General features: G+C 35.4%; 1 protein-coding gene across 2 annotated transcripts; it reads right to left on the bottom strand.

Moving 5' to 3' along the window:
- Positions 1–212: 212 nt before the first annotated feature.
- LRRCC1 (leucine rich repeat and coiled-coil centrosomal protein 1) lies at positions 213–21,399 on the bottom strand. Of its 2 annotated transcripts, XM_067290242.1 has the most exons (19): positions 21,326–21,399; positions 20,963–21,168; positions 20,512–20,577; positions 18,545–18,712; positions 17,253–17,413; positions 16,945–17,154; positions 15,908–16,110; positions 14,585–14,768; positions 14,102–14,250; positions 12,632–12,836; positions 9,933–10,072; positions 8,432–8,633; positions 7,245–7,430; positions 5,782–5,956; positions 4,736–4,899; positions 3,739–3,947; positions 3,400–3,537; positions 1,324–1,459; positions 213–538 (listed from the first exon to the last, which is right to left on the bottom strand). In XM_067290242.1, exons 1-19 carry the CDS (start codon positions 21,388–21,390, stop codon positions 416–418), a joined length of 3,090 nt encoding a protein of 1,029 aa, XP_067146343.1. In that variant the 5' UTR covers positions 21,391–21,399; the 3' UTR covers positions 213–415. The 2 variants fall into 2 exon arrangements, with proteins under 2 accessions (XP_067146343.1, XP_067146344.1); XM_067290243.1 differs by lacking the exons at positions 14,102–14,250; positions 14,585–14,768.
- Between the last annotated feature and the right edge of the window lie 245 nt (positions 21,400–21,644).

Raw genomic sequence — 21,644 nt, 5'->3', positions numbered from 1 at the left:
TCTGCCGTGGTGGAGGAAATCTTCAAGCTCCTCTCTTTCCATTTTTCCATTCCTGTGCTTAGACTTTATTTGTATTAGACCTCCTTTGTTCTTACCTTCTTGCTTCTTATTAAACATAATGCTCGTTCCTAACTTCACATGGTGCTTTTCAGTAGACTTGTTCTGAGCCACTTTGACAGAACAGTCATAAAAAAGGATACCAGATACACAACTCAGAAATAACAATTTATTACAAAAATATTGTACAAATACTTATGGCTGATTCCTGAACCTTCAAAATATACATCTCAGAGAATGTTTTCTTAAAACATTTCAAAGAAAACAAGGAAAAAAAGTGTATGTATGTTTACTTCATACACTTTCTTAGTGTATATATTGAAGAAGAGGAAAACTCTCAGATGTAAGGCATACCGTTTCAAAGATCTTGTTGAATGTCATTCAGTGCATTTGTAAGTCGTCTCATTTTATTTTCCATGGATTTTTTGTTGTCTGCCATTTCCTGCAGAAGCTGACGCATTTCTTCTTCAACATGGTAAACCTGAAATAGCATGTAGAGATCAAATATAATTCTTGCTTTTCCTTATTATGCCAACAAACACTATCTTGACAATTTTTAACACTGATAAAAAAGGTAGGAATTATGCACTTATATTAGCAAAGAACCCATGTTATAAACTTTACATTATAGCACAGATTTGTGACTAAAGCTGTAATCAGAAGTAAAAGTACTTCCTTGAGGAACTGCATGGAAACACCACAAATAAAGACAGGATACGATAAACAATTTCTGAGTTAGAAAAAACAAAGTCCATAATATATGGCATCAAACGTTTAAATAATTGACACACTACCTTTGCCAGTATGTGCAGTAGCAGAGTTTGGCTTTAAAAAAAAGTATTCATTTGCTAGGAGATGGCCAGTTTTCAAAAGTAAAGTATCTGCCATGTACAAAAAGTTCTAGTTATCACACCATAAAAAAAAAAAGAACGTAGTACATCAGGAAAATACTGGCAAGAACAGTAACTGTTTAATCTGATATAATCTGATATATCACCATTACTCTTTCCTCTGTAGATAAAGAATGTTTAGGTATTGACTATCAACAGCTGCATAGCATGGCACTCTACTTTTCTTGAATATAGAACCTCATGACTATAATATTCTACAGATTCTCCTACTGCACAAAGACAGAATACTATACTGGGGCTGCTTCCATGAAGAGATCAACCATACAGATATAAATAGGTGACCTGAAGTACCATGCTGTGGTAGCTGTAGAATAAAAATACAAATAAACACATAATAATTTAGTATTAAAATTACTTTCTCATTTGCTTCTTCAATTTGTTTTTCCTTTTCATTTGCCAGCTGCAACAGTTCTGCCTGATGAGCGGCTAATGTTGACTCAAGTTGTTTTCTAAAAGCATCATCCATTGCATGAAGCTTTTCCATTGCAACCCTAAAAGGAAAAAACAAACAAACAAAAAAAAACCCCAAAAAACACGCTCCACCAGACAGCCAAAACAAAGTATTATGCTTTGCCCAATTCTGCCTTTGATAATGCTTCTAATAACATGGGCACCAAGACAATTATTTCAATATCTAGCTTCAGAAGATCTCTTGCTTTCTCAAAAACACATTCTAGTTTTAGGCATCACGTTTAGGGCTTTGGTATTCTTCTTAGCTGAAGCATTTAATCACTAGCAAACAATAAAAAGATTCAGGCTTGCTACTGTCAACATGGATAAGAACTCCATGTGCTTTCACACATTTACTTATCACAGAGGACAGTGTTTCTTCCTGAGAAGGTAAGGACTAGACTATGCAATCCTGTAAATTGCCTCTGGGCTTATGTTTCACAAGAACAGAAAAAGTATCTGCTTTGTAGAAGTGAAGTAGACAAATCTGGCTCTATCACACATACCCTTCCGGGATGTTAAGTCTGCTTTTGGGGGAAAATTCTAAAACATGCAGCAACAAAAAGCAAGGAAACTTATTCTCCACTGTGCTACTAATTTACAGCAAAATTTTGAACAAAACCAATACTTTGTGACAAAATTTCAGTTTCACTATTGAACTTCCAACTATTCCAAAACCTAGTACTATCAACAATTTGAGGTTTTCAAATCAAACGTCATCAAGGTATCTTCTTTCATTTCTTAATCAGATGACAATTTAACCTCACCTTCCTTAAAAAAAAAATAGTGAAAATGATTTAAAAAGTCTGTGTTTCACTTAAAAATGTAAAGCAAAAATCCTTAGTAATACAAGCTCATTCCTTCAGTAACAATGTGGTTAATGTTGCTTATTTATACAGTCTGAATGGAGAGCTAGTCCCTTTCTTAAGGAAGACTGTGAGGAAGGAGGAAAAAATAAGAGAAAGGGGCAAATGAATAAAATAAAAATACTACTAACAATCTAGGCTTATCACAGGCAGTAGTTTACCATACTTCTCCATACTGCCAAAAGTATATAGTGTAACTGAAAATCATTTAAATCCCTGATCATTTTCTGGGGTGCGAATATTTGTTTCCCAGTCATCTCATATTTTACTATTAAGTGCTCTAAAAAATTCGACAATACAAGAGGAGTAATAAAAGAAATTAAAAACCCATTACTAATTGTAAGGGAAGAGAATGACAAGTAATTTATATTTCAGTTTGTACTAAACAGCCTAAATTTATTCAAAATTTAAACATACACACACATATCCTCATTTAATCCTACTGCAACAGCCAAATGATTGTTTCCCTTGGTTAGGATGGTAAGTATAAATAAGTCCTACTAGTTTCCTATACTGTTCACAAGATCTTTGCACATTCATCTTCCCGTGCAGACATGTACTAAACCATAGTGGTCTTGCTCCTAACCCCAAATGCCAGCCACAGTTGCTTGCTTGGCTTGACCTGCAGCTTGCAACCAATTCTGCCTTGTGCAGCCTGGTGGTGAGCAGGCTCCGTGCCCAAAGCAACCCCGCTACAGACACCCTGTCAGGAGACCGCACCTCACATGCACGTGCACCTTCACTGCGTGACTGCAGCCGGCAGGCGCAGTGATTGTATGCAAGTCGCTACCACCGAAGTCTCACGCAGAGTTTTCTGACGGTCAGAGAGGTAAATTGAAAGCACTGTGGTGGAACATGTCTCCTAGGGAGTGCTGAGCGTAGAATCTAACCATTTCCTAAGAAAATGGGAATACAGCTAAAAAGTTTAAAGGATAAATGTTGTAACTGAATGCTACTTCCATGGAATAACCACCTGTATAGAAAGAATTACTTCTGAACAGAGAGTACTTAAAAGGGTATTATGCATTCTTTCATGGTATAATCAAACTTTTTGTATACATATTAAAATTGAAACTCTGTAATAACTGAACAGTTATTCATGTTAAGGTATTTACTTCTGAGCTTGAAGACTTTTATTTCTCTCCTCAATCAACTTCTTCTCTTTGATATCAAAGCTCTCCTTCATTTGTTTAACTTGTACCTCCAGCTGGCTTAATAGTTCTCCTTTACCTTGCCACTTCTTTTTCAGTGCACTGAAAATAAAATGTACATATTTACAATGAATATAGATTTTACCACTTCTTAGGAGTGCAGAAAAAGTATTCCTTGTTTCCACTTTTCCACATTTCTCTATGTTTTAATAGTAAGCAAGTTCTCTCTGAGCTAAAATTTCACAGGAGAAGCATTTCATACAATTGGCAATAGCTCTTTAGAGTTCTATCTGTATACATCACCTGTGTGCTTTCTTAACATCAGCAAGTTCTACTTCTTTTTCCTCTAGCAGTTGCTTTAACTCCTCTTTTCTTTCATTTTGCCTTTCTAATTTTTCCATTAGCTCTTCAAATTCAGCAGCTTTTTCATCCAACTGTATCTGAAAAATCTTTTGAGCTTCAGTATTTTCTTCATGTTGTTTTCTAATTTGTTGATCTTTTTCTTTTAAACCCTTTAGAAGACAAATATTTTAGAACACAAAAAACCTCTTCAGTCTAACATTGTTACCTGATATCTGTTTATTCTACCCTGGAATAAATCAGAAACTGATATGTGAAAGTTCACTCTTATAAACATAATTAAATAATCTGACTAAATAGTGGTATTATGTTATTATATTTTGATTTTAATACAACAATTTTTTCTACATATATAAATTACATTCTGTAACCCTTAAGAACACACTTATATAGTTTAACAAATAATGTATCCAATCTTGACTGGGCTAACATACCATAAGCTTTATTCTGATTAATAAGCTAAAGGCTTGAGGCTCTAAATGAGATGAATAGAATAAATGGACCAAAAGAGTTGCTCCACTGTTACAATACTGAATTACAAAAGCAATGGAATAGAGAAAAAACATTTACATTGTAAACATGAAGCAAATTTTAGTTTAGTTTTTTTTTAAACATGAAGAGAAAAACTATGCTTTCCTACTTTTTATCTTTCAAAATCCTCATCAAGAATAGCTTGTTTGGAAGTGAGGCAAAGAGAAACAAGTCTTTACATAAATATGTTTCAATGAGAGATTCAAAGTAAAGCCTCTGACAGTCCATCAAGTTAATACAAGGTTCTCTTCCACTCTCAAAGAACTCAGTTGCTGCTGACAGCCTCCTTAGACTTTCAGAATTGGTAAAACAGGGAGTGTGGAGCCAGCTTTGGTCAGAGCCTATACCATAACTTTCACTGCAAGTCTTATTTTCTATAAGCACAGTAATTGTCAAGCACCTGACTTACTTCTTTTAATTTCCTAATTGTTTCCGTCTGATCATCCACTATTTTGGTTTTAATCCTTATAGCATCACTGTCCTGTTCCTTTTGCTTTTTTAAAATCTCAATCTCATTTGTTAAAACCTCAATTTTTGCCTCCAGTTTTCCCCGATCGTGAGCAAGATGAGCTCCTGGATAAAACAGGATATTCACACTAGAGCACTTGTTTTAAGGATGACTTCAAGATATGTAATTTCAAAAAAAAAAAAAAACCCCAAAACCCACAAACATTTAAAAATCAGACACAATCATTTGGCCCACAGGAAGCACTGAAGGGCTGTACATAGGTAATATCTGGGAGGAAACAGAATTGAAGGATGGTATTTTATCCTTTGAAGACTTATTTGACATAAATAATAGTGCTTACAGACCCGAGCCACCTCAAAGAACCCACAATATGGTGCCAATTCTATATTGAGTCATATGGACTGCGGTGGGGGGCAGAAACCAAGGCCTTTTTTCATCCAATATTTAAGTCAGTTATTTTTAAGATGTCTACTGAAATTTTCACTTTGGACTTATCTGACAGTTAAGCAGCTTTACATAACACTATTTAGGAAAAGAAATATTTCATAAGTTTCACATTTAGAAGTGCTTCATATAACATATAATAGGATTTTGGGGAAACAACAACTGTATTCACAACTGAACCCAAATTGTAAGTGGAAAAAAACTGCATTTTTATACCTATGTGCAATTTATACCCAGGCCCTTTGAATGCACTGGCTTGACTTCTTGTATTTGTGGCATTCCTTAATCTTATCAATTTAAAGTGACAGTATTTTTCTTTTGTCCTCTGCATAGTACAAACTCCCACAACTGCTGTTATAGTTCCCATAATGGCCTGTGTACTACAGTAAATATAAAGATGACTTGCAAAAATACAACTGGATAACATCAACAAAGCATACATGGACCCTGTGATCATTACACCTATACCGGAATGCTCACTTGAAAAGGGATGACAGTAAACACCAGTATTTTTATCCCAAAACAAAAATTTTATATTTTACCCTGTTGTGCCAACTCCTGTCCCCATATTTTTCTTTCCATTTTTAATCCATCAATCAGAGATTCCTGGGCTGTCAGCTGAGAAGTAAGTTTTGCGTTTTCCTTCTTCAGGAGTTCAATTTGAACAGCTTTCTGCTTGTCCTCCTCAGCCACAGTTTCAAGTTCTCCAGTTCGACACTGCATGAAAAGGCAGTAAGATCCTTTAAAAAAAGTATTCAGAATTTCAATCAATTCTAACTTGCTAGGAAAGCAATACTGATATGCACTGAATTAAGCTAACTTAAGAGTATTCTGCTTACATGCAAAATTCTATCTGATAAAAGCAAGCATCTCTTGATGCAAATGCAGGTGTTTTGTTTCAAACAGACATAATTCATTCCCAGAAAATTGTTTGTAAAGATGATTTCTAAATAGTCATCTTAAACTTCTGATGCCTTTATAAAAAAAAAAAACTGTTTAGAATTATAAACACACAATAAGTCAGAAACAAGACAAAGTCAAGGTAAGATATTAAAAAACAAACAATAAAAAGCCCTACAGAGGCTGTGCTGAGCTTCCACTTCTCATGAGAAAGCGTTATCATAAATCGCACAGGCTATTTTTAGTGTTTTACAGATTACAGCTGCTTAACATTGTTATTTTTTGTACTTCTTGTACTTTTTCAAGAAATTTTTTTTAAAGCAACACCACTCACTAGCAAAATCCTATCAGCAGAAATCTATCAGCACTGTTTGCACATCAAAACAGCAACTTGCAGCAAGGAGACTAGAAACAGCTATGCAGAGGCTGCACTGTATAGATAATGGCCCTGATATATGGACTGTTATAAGAAGTTGTTAAATAGTTACATGTTCCTCAGAATATCTATTATCCTACTTGTGGATAACATAGTACTATATGATAGATTAGCAGTACAAGATAAAGCAACTGTGCCCACAGTGTTTAACATTAAAATTATACATAATTGTTAGATAATGACTTTGATATTGCTAATTTCATGTAATTCTGAGGTATTATGTTGCCAATACTACATTTGAATATTAGTGCAATTTAGCTTTTACTTTGTATATAGTGGCCTCTCAATATTTTATCAAAAGAACTATATTCCATTATTTTTGAGCTTACAAAAGTTCACAGATACTAACATAGGTTTGTAAATATCAGTTTAGAGTGACCACTTAATTATATATAATATGCTACCACTCACAAGCAGGAAGAGAACTTGTGGGGACACAAATGTCTGTTTAGATTTTGCTATATTGCGAGCTCAGTGTTTGAGAGAAACAGGAAGTGGCATGATGTAAAAATAAAGGTTGATGTGGATACTGAGTACTGGATTTTAGTGTGATAGGAAACATGTATCTTTCAGTTAACCTACCTTGTATAGACTTACTACTTTTATACACAAAAAGTTACAAAAAGTCATATGTACATGTGTGTAGTTGAAATGTTTTGAAACAAATACCTTGAGGTTTGCTGTGGCTTCTTGCTTTGATTTTAATAATTCTGTAATCTTTGCTTTCTGTTCTTTCACTATACTTGTCAGGTCTTGGATCAGACTTGCCATCTGTTTTTCCTTTTGTTCAGACTGAAAGAGGGCCTGTTGATGTTCAGCTAGCTCTGCAGCAACATTTTCAAAAGCATCTTTAACCTAAAGTTTTAAGATAAGAACCACCCTTGAAAAATATTAACTTCAAAAAACAAACAAAAAAAAGTAGCGTACACACACACAAACACACACACACAAATAACTTTAGAATTTCAAATAAAGGAAGAAATATAAATTGATCAGAAGCATGTGAAATTAATAAACATCCAAAGCTAGTTTTCTACCAGTTCCTTGATGATATTTCAACTCACTAAGCCAGTTCTGCTTAGCTACAAATTTGTACAAAAATTGAAAAAAATTCTGGGGGGGGGGGGGGGGGAGAGGGGGAGAAAAACAAACAGAAAAATCATAGTCTGAGGGGAAAAAAAAAAGCCTTGTTTCACCTCACTCAAGATTAACACTGAAATCTTGAAAGAATCACTTACAAGGAAAAATAGTTTGAATTCACATTAAAAAAAATAATTGAAAGGTTAAAAAAAGTCTTCTCTTTCCCCTTTTCTCCCATGTATCCAGCTGATTTAAATGAAGTAAAACAATTTAAAGATGAAACATTTTAATTTTTTTGTTCATTTTAATTTCCATATAAAATGGCATCAACACTACCCATAGAAATAAGTTATTTAACGACTTTAGCAAGAAAATTCCAGAAGAACTTTGAAAATTAAAACAAGGAGCTTTGTTATTAAATACACTAATAAACAAGTAAACATAGCCTTCCTGTCTCCCCCCCAAAAAAGAGAATTTTTATAATAAAATATTCTATTAGCAGATCAACATATTCTAAAAAATTATTACCACCTGAGAGGAGTCTCCCTAATTTCATTTTAACTTTTATTTATAAACAGAAATGCAGGGTTTTTTGAGTGCTGACTTATCAAAGCTTAAGCTTAGAGCATAGATACCAAATGTTATTTCAAAGCTTACTACCAGCATTTTAGATGAATCCTTAGAACTAAGACCTTAAGATCAGAAGATTTTGACACTCAAATTTAAGAGCTCCTCAACACTACCCAGTTCAAAATGGAATACTCTTTTAGTCTTACCTCTTTAAACCTTTTTGCTTCAATAGTCAAAGCTAAACGAAATTCATCTTCTAACTCCATATACTTCTGGTTTAACACATTAATTTTCTCCTGAAATTCTTTAACACGCTCTTCATGCCTCTGCTCTTCTTTAGCCACTTCTTTTGACAAGACATGTTGGAATTCAGGTCCATTTAAAGCAACTCGAGTTTCAAATTCTTTCCTGGAGTTACCAAGCAATATACATAAGACAGGAACTGCAGCATCCAGCAATGCTATTTTAGCTGGTTTTCTTAATATTCCTTAAAAGCATAATGAATTACATAATTAAGGGAGATGCATTGCTTAGTTTCACTGACAGATTTCAGCCCTCCATGACATTGGCCCTGGGATGGGGAAAGGTATGTTGACCTACTATTAAAACATCCACAGAAAGGAACAACCTTGCTTTTTAATTCAAATTTTAGTAGAAATTATTCAATTGCTCTTTTGCCGTTAGTGATGTAGCAAGGAACCAAGGAACCTGGAAGACATACAGGGACTTGGGAAATCACCCTCAACCAAAAATCATTGCTCCTTACTCAACCCCAAAACCTGAAGAGTAGCAACAACCGGGACCAAAAGGGCTCCAGGATATCTGTCTCCTTCCTGTCTGGAAGCATCCCTATAGGAGCATGTTGAAGCAAAAATCACCCTGTAACTTAAGTCTTTTATATTCATTTCTATTCATCATTTAAAGCACAACACAAAACATATCTGCTGTCCTTCATATTAAATCTTTCGGGGATTTATGAGGGAATAATTGAAAGTTCTCAAAACGCAATTATCAGATCCTCCCCATTTATACCTGAAATTGTCTTGGTATTTGTATACATTTATCCTTGAAAAGCTGAGCAAGTATTATCAACTTATTTTATTATTAAGCTTCTCACACACACTATTATATTACACAGCACTGCTTTCTCTAGTTCTTACACATATCTGACTGTGTTACCTAGAAAGTAAAAAAATTGGTCAAGTATTCTCTAAAAAAGGCAAATTTGAAAGAGAAATGGGAAAAGAGCCAATAAAACCACCCATCCGCACTAAAGCGAAATGCTATAAAAGTTGATACTTTGGGGGGAACATTTTGTATTATTGTAGTACATGCAGACCTTCAGATGATCAAATGCAATTCTATTTCTACCTGATTTTTTCCTGGATTAAAGAGCAAGTATTTTAAACAACATAATTTCAGCCATCTAATAATACAAGAACCTACCAAAAGAAAGACTGGAAGAACACAATTTGCCTATGTGGACTTCCAAGTCAGAAGACTAAAAGATCTGAAGACATTCTTATTAGAAGAATAATATGGATGGAAAGACAATCTACATTTTTTACTGAGAGCATCTCTCCTTTAAAAAAAACAAAAAAACAAAAAACCCCACACAAATCTGGCAGAACACATTCAAACAACACAGGTTGGCAACACTAACATCTCCGTTAGTCTGTTGTGAAAACAAAGTAAAAAACTCCATACCTCTGTTCTTGCTCTCTTAATATGAGAAGTTCATGTAGTTGTTTTACCTTCTCCTTCTGTTGTCGAAGAGATATCCGGAGCAACTGTACTTCTCTTTCATTTGCTGATGCTTTAAGTTCTGCTTCTTGAATCTGTTTCATCTGTGGAGAATTCATAAAAATGAGAGGAACAAGATTCTTAAAATTGTCATCTATTCTTTTATGGAATTTGGAATTCCTTTATGGAATTTTATAGCATTATCTAGCCCAAACAAAGCTTTAATTTTTTTATTGTTATATGTTTTGTTACACTTGCAGAAGTTTAAATATACGTGTTTACACTTAAATGCTAGCTTAACTTACCACAAAACAAAAAACAAACTTCTGTGAAGAACCATTACTTAATTTGAAGAACTGTCTTAGAAGTGGACACGTATATTGCCAGAATGATTTCCTCAAATTACAAACTCTTGTATTAGTTTCAGGGAAAATATTTTTAGATGTATTCAACACTACCATTTTTTTAAACACTCCAGTTATAACAGGTATCATTAAAGTCTGCATCTTGCTGAATTTTACATTTTAACATTGCTGAACAACGTTGCCTTCTAGCGACCTTATGAAAAACAGAATCATAGCATGAACACAAGATGGCATACTTCACTTTTTCCATTTGATGCAAACTTTCATGAGGAATTACTTTCTATAATGAGGCTTTTTACATACAAAGTGTCTCTTTTGACTTGACAAGTAGAAAAGAAAGATCATATGGAAAAAGTTACAAAAAAGGTTTTATTTACTCATGAAATAGAGAATCAAGACATTTCAGAAGGCTGCAAGTTAGAACATGGGACAGAAACAGAGGTGATGAGAAGAGGTGCTCCTGCTCCTCCTAATCATTACTTGAAAAATCCATCTCCATCGTGTGCTTAAGCAGTGAGTGCTAATCACTTAACTTTCTTGTCAACCTGTCCTCCAAAGCAAGCATTTGGCACATCTTTCCCTCCACATTCTGTACTTACCCAATTCTAAACTCTCTGCTTTCCAGGGTACCAAAGCTGTGGGTCATTGATGATTAATGAACTACTCAAGACTACTCTAGGTGTTAGTTATCCAAGGGCAGAGCTGGGATGCAACAAAGACTACCAACTTTACTTTTGAACTCTTGGAAGAAAAAACTAAACAAAAACAAAATCTATTTTCTTTCAGAATTACATTACTATCCCCCCTCCCGCTTTATAAACTTTGTAGTGAGGCTTGTGTATGTTTATTTCTAAATCCTCATATTTTACATGTTAAGTCTCTTCTTGAGTAACATTTAGACACATCCCATTGTATCCCTATTGTTTTGGAGATGAAACGAAGCAATTGTCTCTTAAATTGAAGAACATAAAACCAAAAAAATCAAGTGAGAACCCATGCGCATTTAAAGAAAGCCAGCAAATAGGGTAATAACATAAGTGTCTTGCATCCTTTGAAGCAGTAATCTGGTCACGTTGACTTAAATACTTAAACAGCAAGTATATAGAGTAATTGTCATTCATCACTGATGGCTAAAGTTTCAGGTAGCATATTCATCTCCTTAACAGCAAGCTAACTTTCCATGTGTACTGCAAGAAGAGCTCTATAAAGTATTCCAGAATTAGTTACTATTAAAGTTGATAAAATACACTATAGATATATTAAATCTGAACATTCAAAAGGAGACAATTCAGTTTTAGATCATGACTGTTCTTTGAAACATAAATAAAGAGTATTTCTCTACAGTATCTTAAAGACAGGAGCAAAGATCTTCCCGTAATAAAGTTTTTGCAGATACTAAAAACAATGACACTGCTATTCAGAGTAAAGATGGTTATTTCCACAAAGTTGTTAAAAAGAAAAAAAAAGCCTTATATAGCACTAAGTTATTTCCTTTCTCAAAGAAAAAGAAATAGAAAACAGTCTCCTCTTCTCTACAGAAAATCATCACTTAATTTAGTTCTTTCAAAGTGACAAGTAGGTATGTGCTCTGAACAGAAGATCACTTCTAGATCCATAGGAACCCTGATAAAGGAAGATAATTAAACAATAGGAAGTCAGATACTGGCGAGTGCAGCTTTTGGTCCCTGAGAGTTATGGAATGAGTTTTTTCAGTCAAAAACAGTGGCTGTATCTGGTCTAACATCTTGATTTTATCTATTTGCGTAATGAATAAAGAGCCTCTGGCAACAAAAGCATCATCATCTTCTCCAGCTGTAAAAAACAAGCAAACAAAAAACCCCAGAAACTTTAAAATAAGTTCTCAGCAATGGCTGATTTGTTTTTGATGCAGTTAGAAACATATAATTCTTTATATCAGCAAAACAAACAGAACCACCAGATTTCCATTTCACTAGTGCTGTTACAAAATCTTTATCTATTTAAACAACATTTTAAGAAATCTCTTTTCAGTACTATATAGTTTCAGAAAATACCAGTTCTCTGTGCTCAGCACATAAGACTAAATCTCTTTTATCTTAAAGACAACATGTCACATGAAATATATTTCCCTTTTTAAAGGCTAAGACATTACTTAACAATTAAAATAGATGTTTGTTATTAACTAGTACTATGTAGAAAAATCAGCTTTTACTGTGAAAAACTCAGGCTTAAGGCTTGTGACATCTCATGTTTATTAATATCTAGGAACTTAGTAGCCCTCCTGTCACCATCATATTATTCGCTCATGAAAAATATTACCTCTGTTGTTCGTTGCTGTAACCTCTGTCTCTCCATCTTGGATAGTGTTTCTTCTAAAGCTTGCATGGCCTTCTGATATTCTGCTTCTTTATTTCTTGCCTGATTTAACTCATTAGTAAGTCTTTCGGCTTCACCTTTCAGTTGCTGGACATCTGCTTGCAATCTTGTTTTAACCTCTCTCTCTTTCAATATCAATTCCTTTAACCTGAAAATTAATGCAATAAAGTTGTTATAAACCTAATATTTATGTTAGTATTTAGTCTGCTGCCACTGAGAAAAAAAACACATTTGAAGTGTTGCACTTTGCTCTTCTTTGCTGAGTTTTACTATGTGCAGGATCACAATGCAGGACTGCTTAATAATATGTAAAATATTACTGAAATGTGTAGCATGACTACATTGAGCTTAACTTTAAAAGAAACTGAGTTGGAGACAACCTGATAGATATGTCCTTAAAGTGAAGTCATACTGGGAAGGTCATTTCTTTATATAGGAACTGAATAATATCAATTTGTAAATTTTGATAGATTTACTTTAGAAAACTTAGATCATTTATCAAACATTATTGGGATATTTAAGGCTATTTCAATCCCAAAAGAAAAGGAGCTTAAGCCTCTTATGCAAGGTGATAACAAACAAACACTGGAAATGAACCTAAAGCTAAAAGGAAAAAAAAATGGAAAGTATTATACAGTCAGTCAGATGGTAACTCGGAAAACATTTGGCTCATTTCTTTCTTACAAGAAAGCAAATGTGCCTTTTATACATACAGCGCAATTAAGAAGAGGACAAATAGAGCAGCTATCTCCAAACATCACTGACAACATACAATACTTTGTTGGAAGGGAGAACTTTTGAAGAAGAGAAGAATGTTGGCCAGAATTGATAAGGATTAGGATGACAGTCTGTACAAAGATATGCTAGACCAGATTGGGACAACATATTCCCTATTGGCTGACTCTGGTCTGCCAGAAATTTCTTTGTTCAACTGCACCACACCGGAAAGATAGAGAACTGTGCGTACAGATGGAATGGGAGCTTGGAAATAAAAAGCTGGAAGTACGATGTGAGGCAAGGTCCAGCAGGCAGGGCATGAGCTGAAAGGGAAAGTACAATCATGACACAGATTGCTTAGAAAGTAGAGGGCTAGCATTAGAGGTAAGTGGTGTACTGATACTAGAGACATGAAGAGGAAGAATAGGGGAGTAAATACTGTCAGAATTTCTTGTTTTCCCATGTCTTCTCAAGTAAATAGCGACAACCCATCAGGTTTTGCACTGCACTTGTTTACAGCACAGTAGCAGGAACAATTTCACTAGGTAGCACTGAGAGAAATTCTAGCAATACTTCTTGATGCATCATTTTCCAAGTATATTTTTAAAACTGTTCTCACTTCTTGAGCCATATAAACACACTGACTCAATTAAAAAAAAAACAAAAACAAAAACCTACAGCACTTTGCTTCCCTACCTATCTGTAGTATACACAGCCATACTCTGAATATTCTTTTCTTCTTTTGCATGTTTCTGTAGTTCTTTGACATGCTCTATTAATTTCTTCTCAGCTTGTTCTGCTTTCCACCTCCTTTCTTTCTCCTGATCCAGTTCTTGAATCAGTGCCTAAGCAAGAATATATTAAACATTAGCTTACTAGGAAATATTCAAATGTAGCCAAAACTGACAAACTATATTCACAATTGTAGAACAGGATTTCTTGGTCTTTCTGGAACAGATGGAAGACAGAGACAAGGCTCTGAACAGGCTAAACCTCCCCTTGAAAGTTAAATATAATATACTATCAGCAGGAAGAGAATTTAAGAACTTCACTATTTTTTGATGCTATCTATATGCAATTACTTTTGTCACCTCTGATTTTAGAGTTTCACCAGGAGATATATGCTTGACTTCAGGTAAAAACATACTCTCATTTAACTTGAATGGATGTAAAACATACTCGGTATGTTGATTCCTCTGTGGCATTTGAATTAGTTTCTTCTACTTTTTCTGTATGGTTGTGCTTTCCTATTAATAATTCAGCTCTTCTTCCCACTACTTCCAAGCTTGGAGTATCCGATGATGAACTGACATGAGAGTCTCTCTGACTGGAGCGCGGACACTTTAAAGAACCCCTCTCTTCCCTGTAACAGCAGAAAATCAAGATATATATATATATATATATATATATAAGGATATGCAGAGTTGAAGCATCTCCTTATAAATTATCATCAAAGGTACAAAGGATTCAGATACTTTTACAAAACAAAACTTTTACAGTTCTACATAGAACCTGAATTGTATACACATACAGAATAATGTATAAACTGGTCAGGAAACAAACAACTAAACTCAAATCTTCAGCTGTAAAAATATGTAGTACCAATAGATGCTATTTGAAAAACATCTTATCAGATAGTTATGAAACAACTTTAGAGGCAGAGTAGTTGCAGAGCTGCAGTGGCTGACTAAACTAATACAGTCCAATGTATATTATTTTCTTTGACATACTTCTGATATTTACTATATAATCAAAATATAAATTATTATAGTATCCTCAGTTTCATCACATTCATATTCTTGGGTCACCAATCTGACTGTGAATGTATACATATATATTTTTAAACTTGACTCAAGCAGTCATTAATATATATATATATTTTTTTTACATAAACAGAATTCTGCCTCCATAAATTAAAACAAGGATGAAACTGAGCTGCTAGAATTCTGAAAGTGTTTATTTTGGAAGATCATTTTCCCCATCTTCAACTCAGTTTTCTTTTAAACTAAAGACAGAAAATTCTCATATAGGGAAATGATTAAGTGAGTGAAGAATGAACATTAAAAAGTTTCAAATAATCCATAAGCTTAGTTTTCTAATGTTTATATATAAATACCATTTTAAAGACATGTTACCATTTCACAAAACAAGAGACATGAAAAACTAATATGGGAAACAAGGATATAAAAGATTATATGAAACAGGCTGGCAGATTAAGAAAAAGTGTCCATATATTAAATATTTATCAGCAGTGCCAGCTGATAAATAAATAAATAAATAAATATTTTAAAGGGAGGGGAGGAAACATTCAAGAGTTTGATGCAATTGTCTTCCTAAACAACAGATTTATTATGAAACTTCAGTAACTACACTTTTAGACCATTACTAACAGAAGCAAATCAATCCAAACTACCACTTTCAGTATAACGTTTCAAATTAAATTACATTTACCCTGAAAACATTCAGCTTCATTTTGACTTTATATGGCAAACCTGGAAATACCTGTCAGTTATTTTGCTCTTCGGATGATTAGCATGACACCTAGTAGATAAGGTAGCTCTACGGTAAGTAGGGATCTTGCTTTTCTTCACCACCTTTCTGTCGTTTTCTTTCCCACTCTCACGTTCGCTCTCAGAAGTTGGATCTGTGTCTCTCTTAGCTTTGAGAACATTTGGAGGAGCATCCTTTCTTGAAGCATCAGAAACCTAAGAACAGATCCAAGTTTTATCTACACGTTTTAAGATTTCTGATTGACTAATCTCTAACACTTATTGAGGTGTTATCTTTGGAAAGTTAAGACTTACCATAATTTTGATAGAGAAGTAAATAATTGCTTCCAAACTACCCATTCCCTCCTTACTAAAACATTGTGTTATTTTTAAACAGAACATAAGGCCAACAGAACAGCATGCTTGAGAATAAGTAGTTGTTTCTTTTTGAAATGCCTGATGTTTATTAAAATCCTCAGGCATAGAAGTACATTAATAAGCTTGGTATAAAACATAAAACAGATACAGCACTTAAAAAAACCCAAAACTTTGCAAACATGCTAGGCACAAGGTAAATTCTTATGACAACACATTTGTTAGGTATGCTTTCTTGTGTATGACACCAGCTTGACCTATTATTTAGCAAAATTAGTTTTCACAAACTTTGTAATCCAGCCATTTGACTGCATTTCATATTTTGCCTTGGTTTAATTACATATATTAATGGCTTCAGAGTAAACAAACCCAGAAAACAATCTTCTATGCAATATAACATAATCAGATAGTTCTCTAGTCCTATATACTATGTTTTTTATTCAGTACAGAAGTTTTCACGATTCAAAGTACAATCTTCAGTTTTAAAGTCTTGCTTTTATCTTATTTACAGTTTTTCAAAATCATTAAGTACACATCAGCACAAAGTCAGCACATACCTACCAGTATAAATACTCCAGTCAGTCATGGTGAACTTCTGCACCATGAAGACACACCTCATTTTACAAACAAAAATTTCCGTACAGTTAAAGGAGGCGGGGGGGGGGGGGGAATCACCTTTTGCAGTATCTGTGAAATTTGATCTTCTATTTTTTTAATCCTCATCTCACTCTGTATTTTATCCAGTTCAGCCTTTTCCAGTTCTGAAGATGAGATGGCCTCTGTAGAGGAGCTGACAGCACTTTGTAGTGGTATTCTTGTTCGTTGATGAAAATGAGCTAATGCCTGGTCAATATGAGGTGTCACCACTGATAATGTAGCATAGTTCTATTAAAATGAAAGACAGCCCCCAACATTAGTGAGTTGTATGCAATATAAAAACCTGGTGTATCAATTTTAAGATCAGTACACACAAACTATAGCACCTTATCTTTGTACAGGGGGGATGCAGATGAAACCAAACAGTCCAAAATATCATCTAAACACTGCAAGTTTTCTTCTGCCAAGTCTACTGGTTCACCATAAATATTTCTTCCATCTAGAACTGTTAGCTGGGGCAAAGTCTGAAGAACAATTTCTCTGTAACCTTGAGGGGAAAAAAAAAAAAAAAAAAATCACATTTAAACTGAAATGAATGTGTGAAAGATGTCTGGTGTACCCTAGGTACCCTATCATCTATTAAAAATGCAATGCATAATTTGAGCAGAAAAGGAGTAGCGAGTTATCTAGGTGTTGCTCCCATTTCCCCACCCATAAAGCCTATTAACAGGAAACATTACAAAATAGATGATCTGGGAAGCTATCTCCACATTCCTGGTCTACACTGGGATTTCCCTGCCACTATGATATCAGCGTATTGCAGTTGCACAAGCAAGAAGAAAAAAAAACTATTGAGAATTTTTACAAACTCTCAAAAATTTTATCTTTGTGAAAAGAGAGCAGACAGTTTTAGTCAGACTGAAAATCTTCACAGCAAAGCCCTCAACTCAAGGAAGTAGGGGGACAAGATGCTGCAATGTAGCTTGTTTGAATTCAGGGTGTAGTGTTTATTTGGCTCAAAAAAACCCAAACAAACAAGAAAACAAAACAAAAAACCCACAGGAGCTCTAAACTAAATACTTGAAAATGATGTATCCACAAGCAGTCCTTGAACTTCTCTCCAAGCTGCCTAAGTGGTTTCATCAAAACAGGCACGGATTTTGCTAATTACCATGGAGCATCTTACAGTCTATCACTGCTTACTGAAGCTGTGGGAAAAGGACGGGCTAACAGTGTTTATTACTGATCTCTCTCGTGAGGTTTCTAACAGCAGACCATCTGCTTCCTGTGTCTTCCCTTTTTCTCCATTTTATGTATTTGTAGTCATTCTTTACACTTTCCACCCTCCCACTCTATAATATTCACACTCCCTTCCTCCTATTTCTGCAATACTTTCTGTTCCTATAGTTCTCTTTACATCTCTTGCCTTAACCTAAAATAATGTATGAGAAGTTGGACCTCATCAAAACATACAACCAGATTTACAATTCTGAAAATATTCCTGGTGGAAAGAAAGAGAAATTTGTCTATGTAGAACAAATTCATTTTGACAGAATTTAGATTTCTGCAGGCTGGCCAATTTAGGAATTAATTTACAAGCTTCAGAACCTGGCTTACAGTTTAAGGGAAATCACTGACCTGCAGAGCATAAAGTGATTACCTAAAATGAGATCCATACCTTCTGTGTGACAAATTGGATTGGTCTTTCCATTTTTTTCTAATGTGAGATTGGTCAAAGAGCGCAGCCCCTTTGTGCATTGAAGTAAGTGATTAATATTGTTTATGCAGTTGCTGTGAAGTTCAATACGACTAAGCTTATGACTGGTTCCATGAAGGCGCTGAAAACCTGAAAATTTGATAAAAACACAAAATAGTGATTTCTGTTACGATCCTAGACCACTGAACTTGGACCAAATAGCATCTTGTTGAAAAATAGTCAGTAAACAACACATCATAACTGGAAATGATGTAACAACTATTGCTCTGCATTCCTGGCTAAGTATATTAATAACAGGACACTACAACACCCAAGCTAGTTGTGAGCACTAACTTTAAAGAAACAGGTATGTTTTAACTGTTAAGAAGCTCATAAAAATGAACATATTTTGCATCAAGTTAATTTGTTGTTGTAACTTAGTTCATTAACAAAGTTGTTACAAACGTTAATTTCAATTTTGTTTTACCAAGCCAGTCAATGGATTTTGTAACTTCAAACCTTCATTAGAAACAACAGTTGATCATTTAGACAAATAGTTTAGAAGAGAACAATCACATTGTAACTCAAGTTTTACTTTTTCCTAAATAAAGGAAAGATTAATCTTTTGGAAGTATTTTGTAAGATAATTTTATTTTTCGCTTTGCAGGTAAGTTTGAAATGCTTACTGTACTTCTGTGTGAACCTAGTATGCAGTTCAATACAGAAACTACAATATTAAGATTTGCCAAAATTTTGTGCACATAGTACTAATATAGCACTAATAATGACTATCAATATAAGATCTCTTAAAATTTTATTTCTTCTGCACAGTAAGAAAGTAGAATTCAGTTCTTTATGGAAATAAAAAGCTTTGCCTTCAGTATCCATTTTATTCACAGTTAATAATTTCAAAAAAAGAACAAATAAATTGAAATAACATATTTGTTCACCAAATTAATAGGTACAATTATTCAACTTCCAGATTTACTTAGGTTAGATTATTATAGAATGTACATGAGAAAAATATAGTGTAGTCCTTTAATGTACATATGTGAAAAATATAATGTAGTCCTTTTTTTAAACCATTTCCTATGGACACATTCATGTGCAATTATTTGTTTTAGGATTACAAACCTGAAAGAGCAGTCAAAAATGAGAATAATCACAGAGAACTCCAAAAACTTAACAAACTTTAAAAGTTTAACTAAACAGTTAAGTTTCTGGAGAATGAAACACTGCACTGAAGATTTTGTCTTTTCTTCTCTAGAAAAGAAGTGAATGTGACCAAGGCTCCTGAGACACACAGTGGTTCCTAGCGTGTAGTGAGAAGGTTACAAGAAAACTGAAAAAGGTTTCACTTAAAGGTCAATTTTGATTTGTAACTCTGAAACACCACAAACACCTGTTTCTAGCAGAAATGTCTGGGCTTGCTCTTTTTGGCCTACATCATAGAACACAACACAGCTTTGCTTCATGTAAAAGCTATGTAACCCTACCAGAGAGCAGAGAATACTGTTGCTGTGCTGTACAAAAAGGAACTTCACGGTTCTCAGTGGGAGCCTTACCAAGGCAGGCTAAGACCTTGTGGCAGACACAGCTGCCTGAACTCATGTTCTGCATGCGACATCTAGTGATGATGTTAAATTATTTTTCACCCCTATTCCCCTATTAGCTATGAAGCTAAATGAGAGCAGCTCTAGACTCGCAGCTACACGGCCAGATTTACAGAGATGAAGTTCAGTCTGGTCAAACACAGAAAAATAAATTCCAGTTCAGAGCAACCCACATTGGAAGAAACTTGAGAGTCACAGCAGTTGTCACCTTTAGCAGCACTGTTCGGTCAATTAGCTGAGCTTTTGGAAACCTTTGAAAACACACTTGGCCAATTTTTTTGAAATTAAATTGAGGCAAGCCTTTCTTATTGCACTGAACATGCCAAAGTCACTTACCAGAGAGATCATGTATGCAGTTATATGACAAATTCAGCATAGTTAAATTAAGAAGTTTTTCCAGTCCTAAACAAAGCAAGGGAAAAAGAAACAGAGTAAGTTTTTTTTTTTTTTTTTTTTTTTTTTTTTTACAGAAGGATGTTCTGCTTTCATCAAAGCAAAGCTTGCAAAATAAGTAAGGCTTTTAAAGTAGTAACAACAAATTGTGACTACAAATTACAACCATAATATAGAGAACATCATAGCAAGATACTGTACTTGAGAAGGAAAAGCTATGATAAAGCTTACAGAGACTGTGCAGTCATTTGAAAACTTGGAACATAATATGGCTAGTAATTACGACTAGCTTAGTATAACCTTAATTATATGCATACTTTCCAAAGGCAGATTTTAACACAATTCCTAGGAAAATTTCATAAGTTGTTAAATGAAGGAAACTAAAGATGCCGACCCTCCACTCTGGTGATCAGGTTACAGGACAGGTTTAGCGAGCGCAGGGTAGCCAGGGAGCTCAGCCCTTCCATGAGGCGGATTTGGTTAGACGACAGATCCAAGTGCTGCAAATTGCGGAGGTGACCGAGCCCCTCGATCCTGGCAATGCGGTTGCAGTGCAGGTTGAGCGTGCACAGGTCCGGGCTCAAGGAGACCTCCAGCAAGCTGCGAGGACAAGAAACTCGGCGTCACCCGGCCGGGACAGGCCGCAGCCGCCAGCCCCCGGCCCAGCGCCCCCCCCGCCATGGCCGCAGCCTTCCCTCTCCCCAAAGGCCGCAGCTGCCGGCGGCAAGGGGGCAGCGGCGCCCTCCCCGCTCCTCACCTCTGAACGCCCCTGTCCATGAGGCTGAGCTCCCCGCGGCCGGTCCCGGCGCCGGTCCCCGCCATGCCGCCGGTCCCCGCCATGCCGCCGGCCCGCCGCCCTCAGCGCCGCCTTTCGCTTCAAATTTCCCTCGCCGCTCAACGGCGGCGCCCCGTGCTTTACGGCTGGGAGCCGCGGTCGTTACGACAGCCCTGCCGCAAAACACGGCCTCCCGTTCCCCTCCCCTCCCGCCCCTCCCTGCCTCGCCGCACGGCAGGCAAGGCGCACGCGCGGGGGGCGGCACGGCGCATGCGTGGTGGCGCAGCGCGCGCAGGCGCGG

The sequence above is a fragment of the Apteryx mantelli genome, chromosome 2 (genome assembly GCF_036417845.1).
Source record: "Apteryx mantelli isolate bAptMan1 chromosome 2, bAptMan1.hap1, whole genome shotgun sequence".
Classification (NCBI taxonomy): Eukaryota; Metazoa; Chordata; class Aves; order Apterygiformes; family Apterygidae; genus Apteryx; species Apteryx mantelli.
The sequence above is the reverse complement of the archived record's forward strand: the minus strand, read 5'-3'. Positions and strand labels throughout refer to the sequence as shown.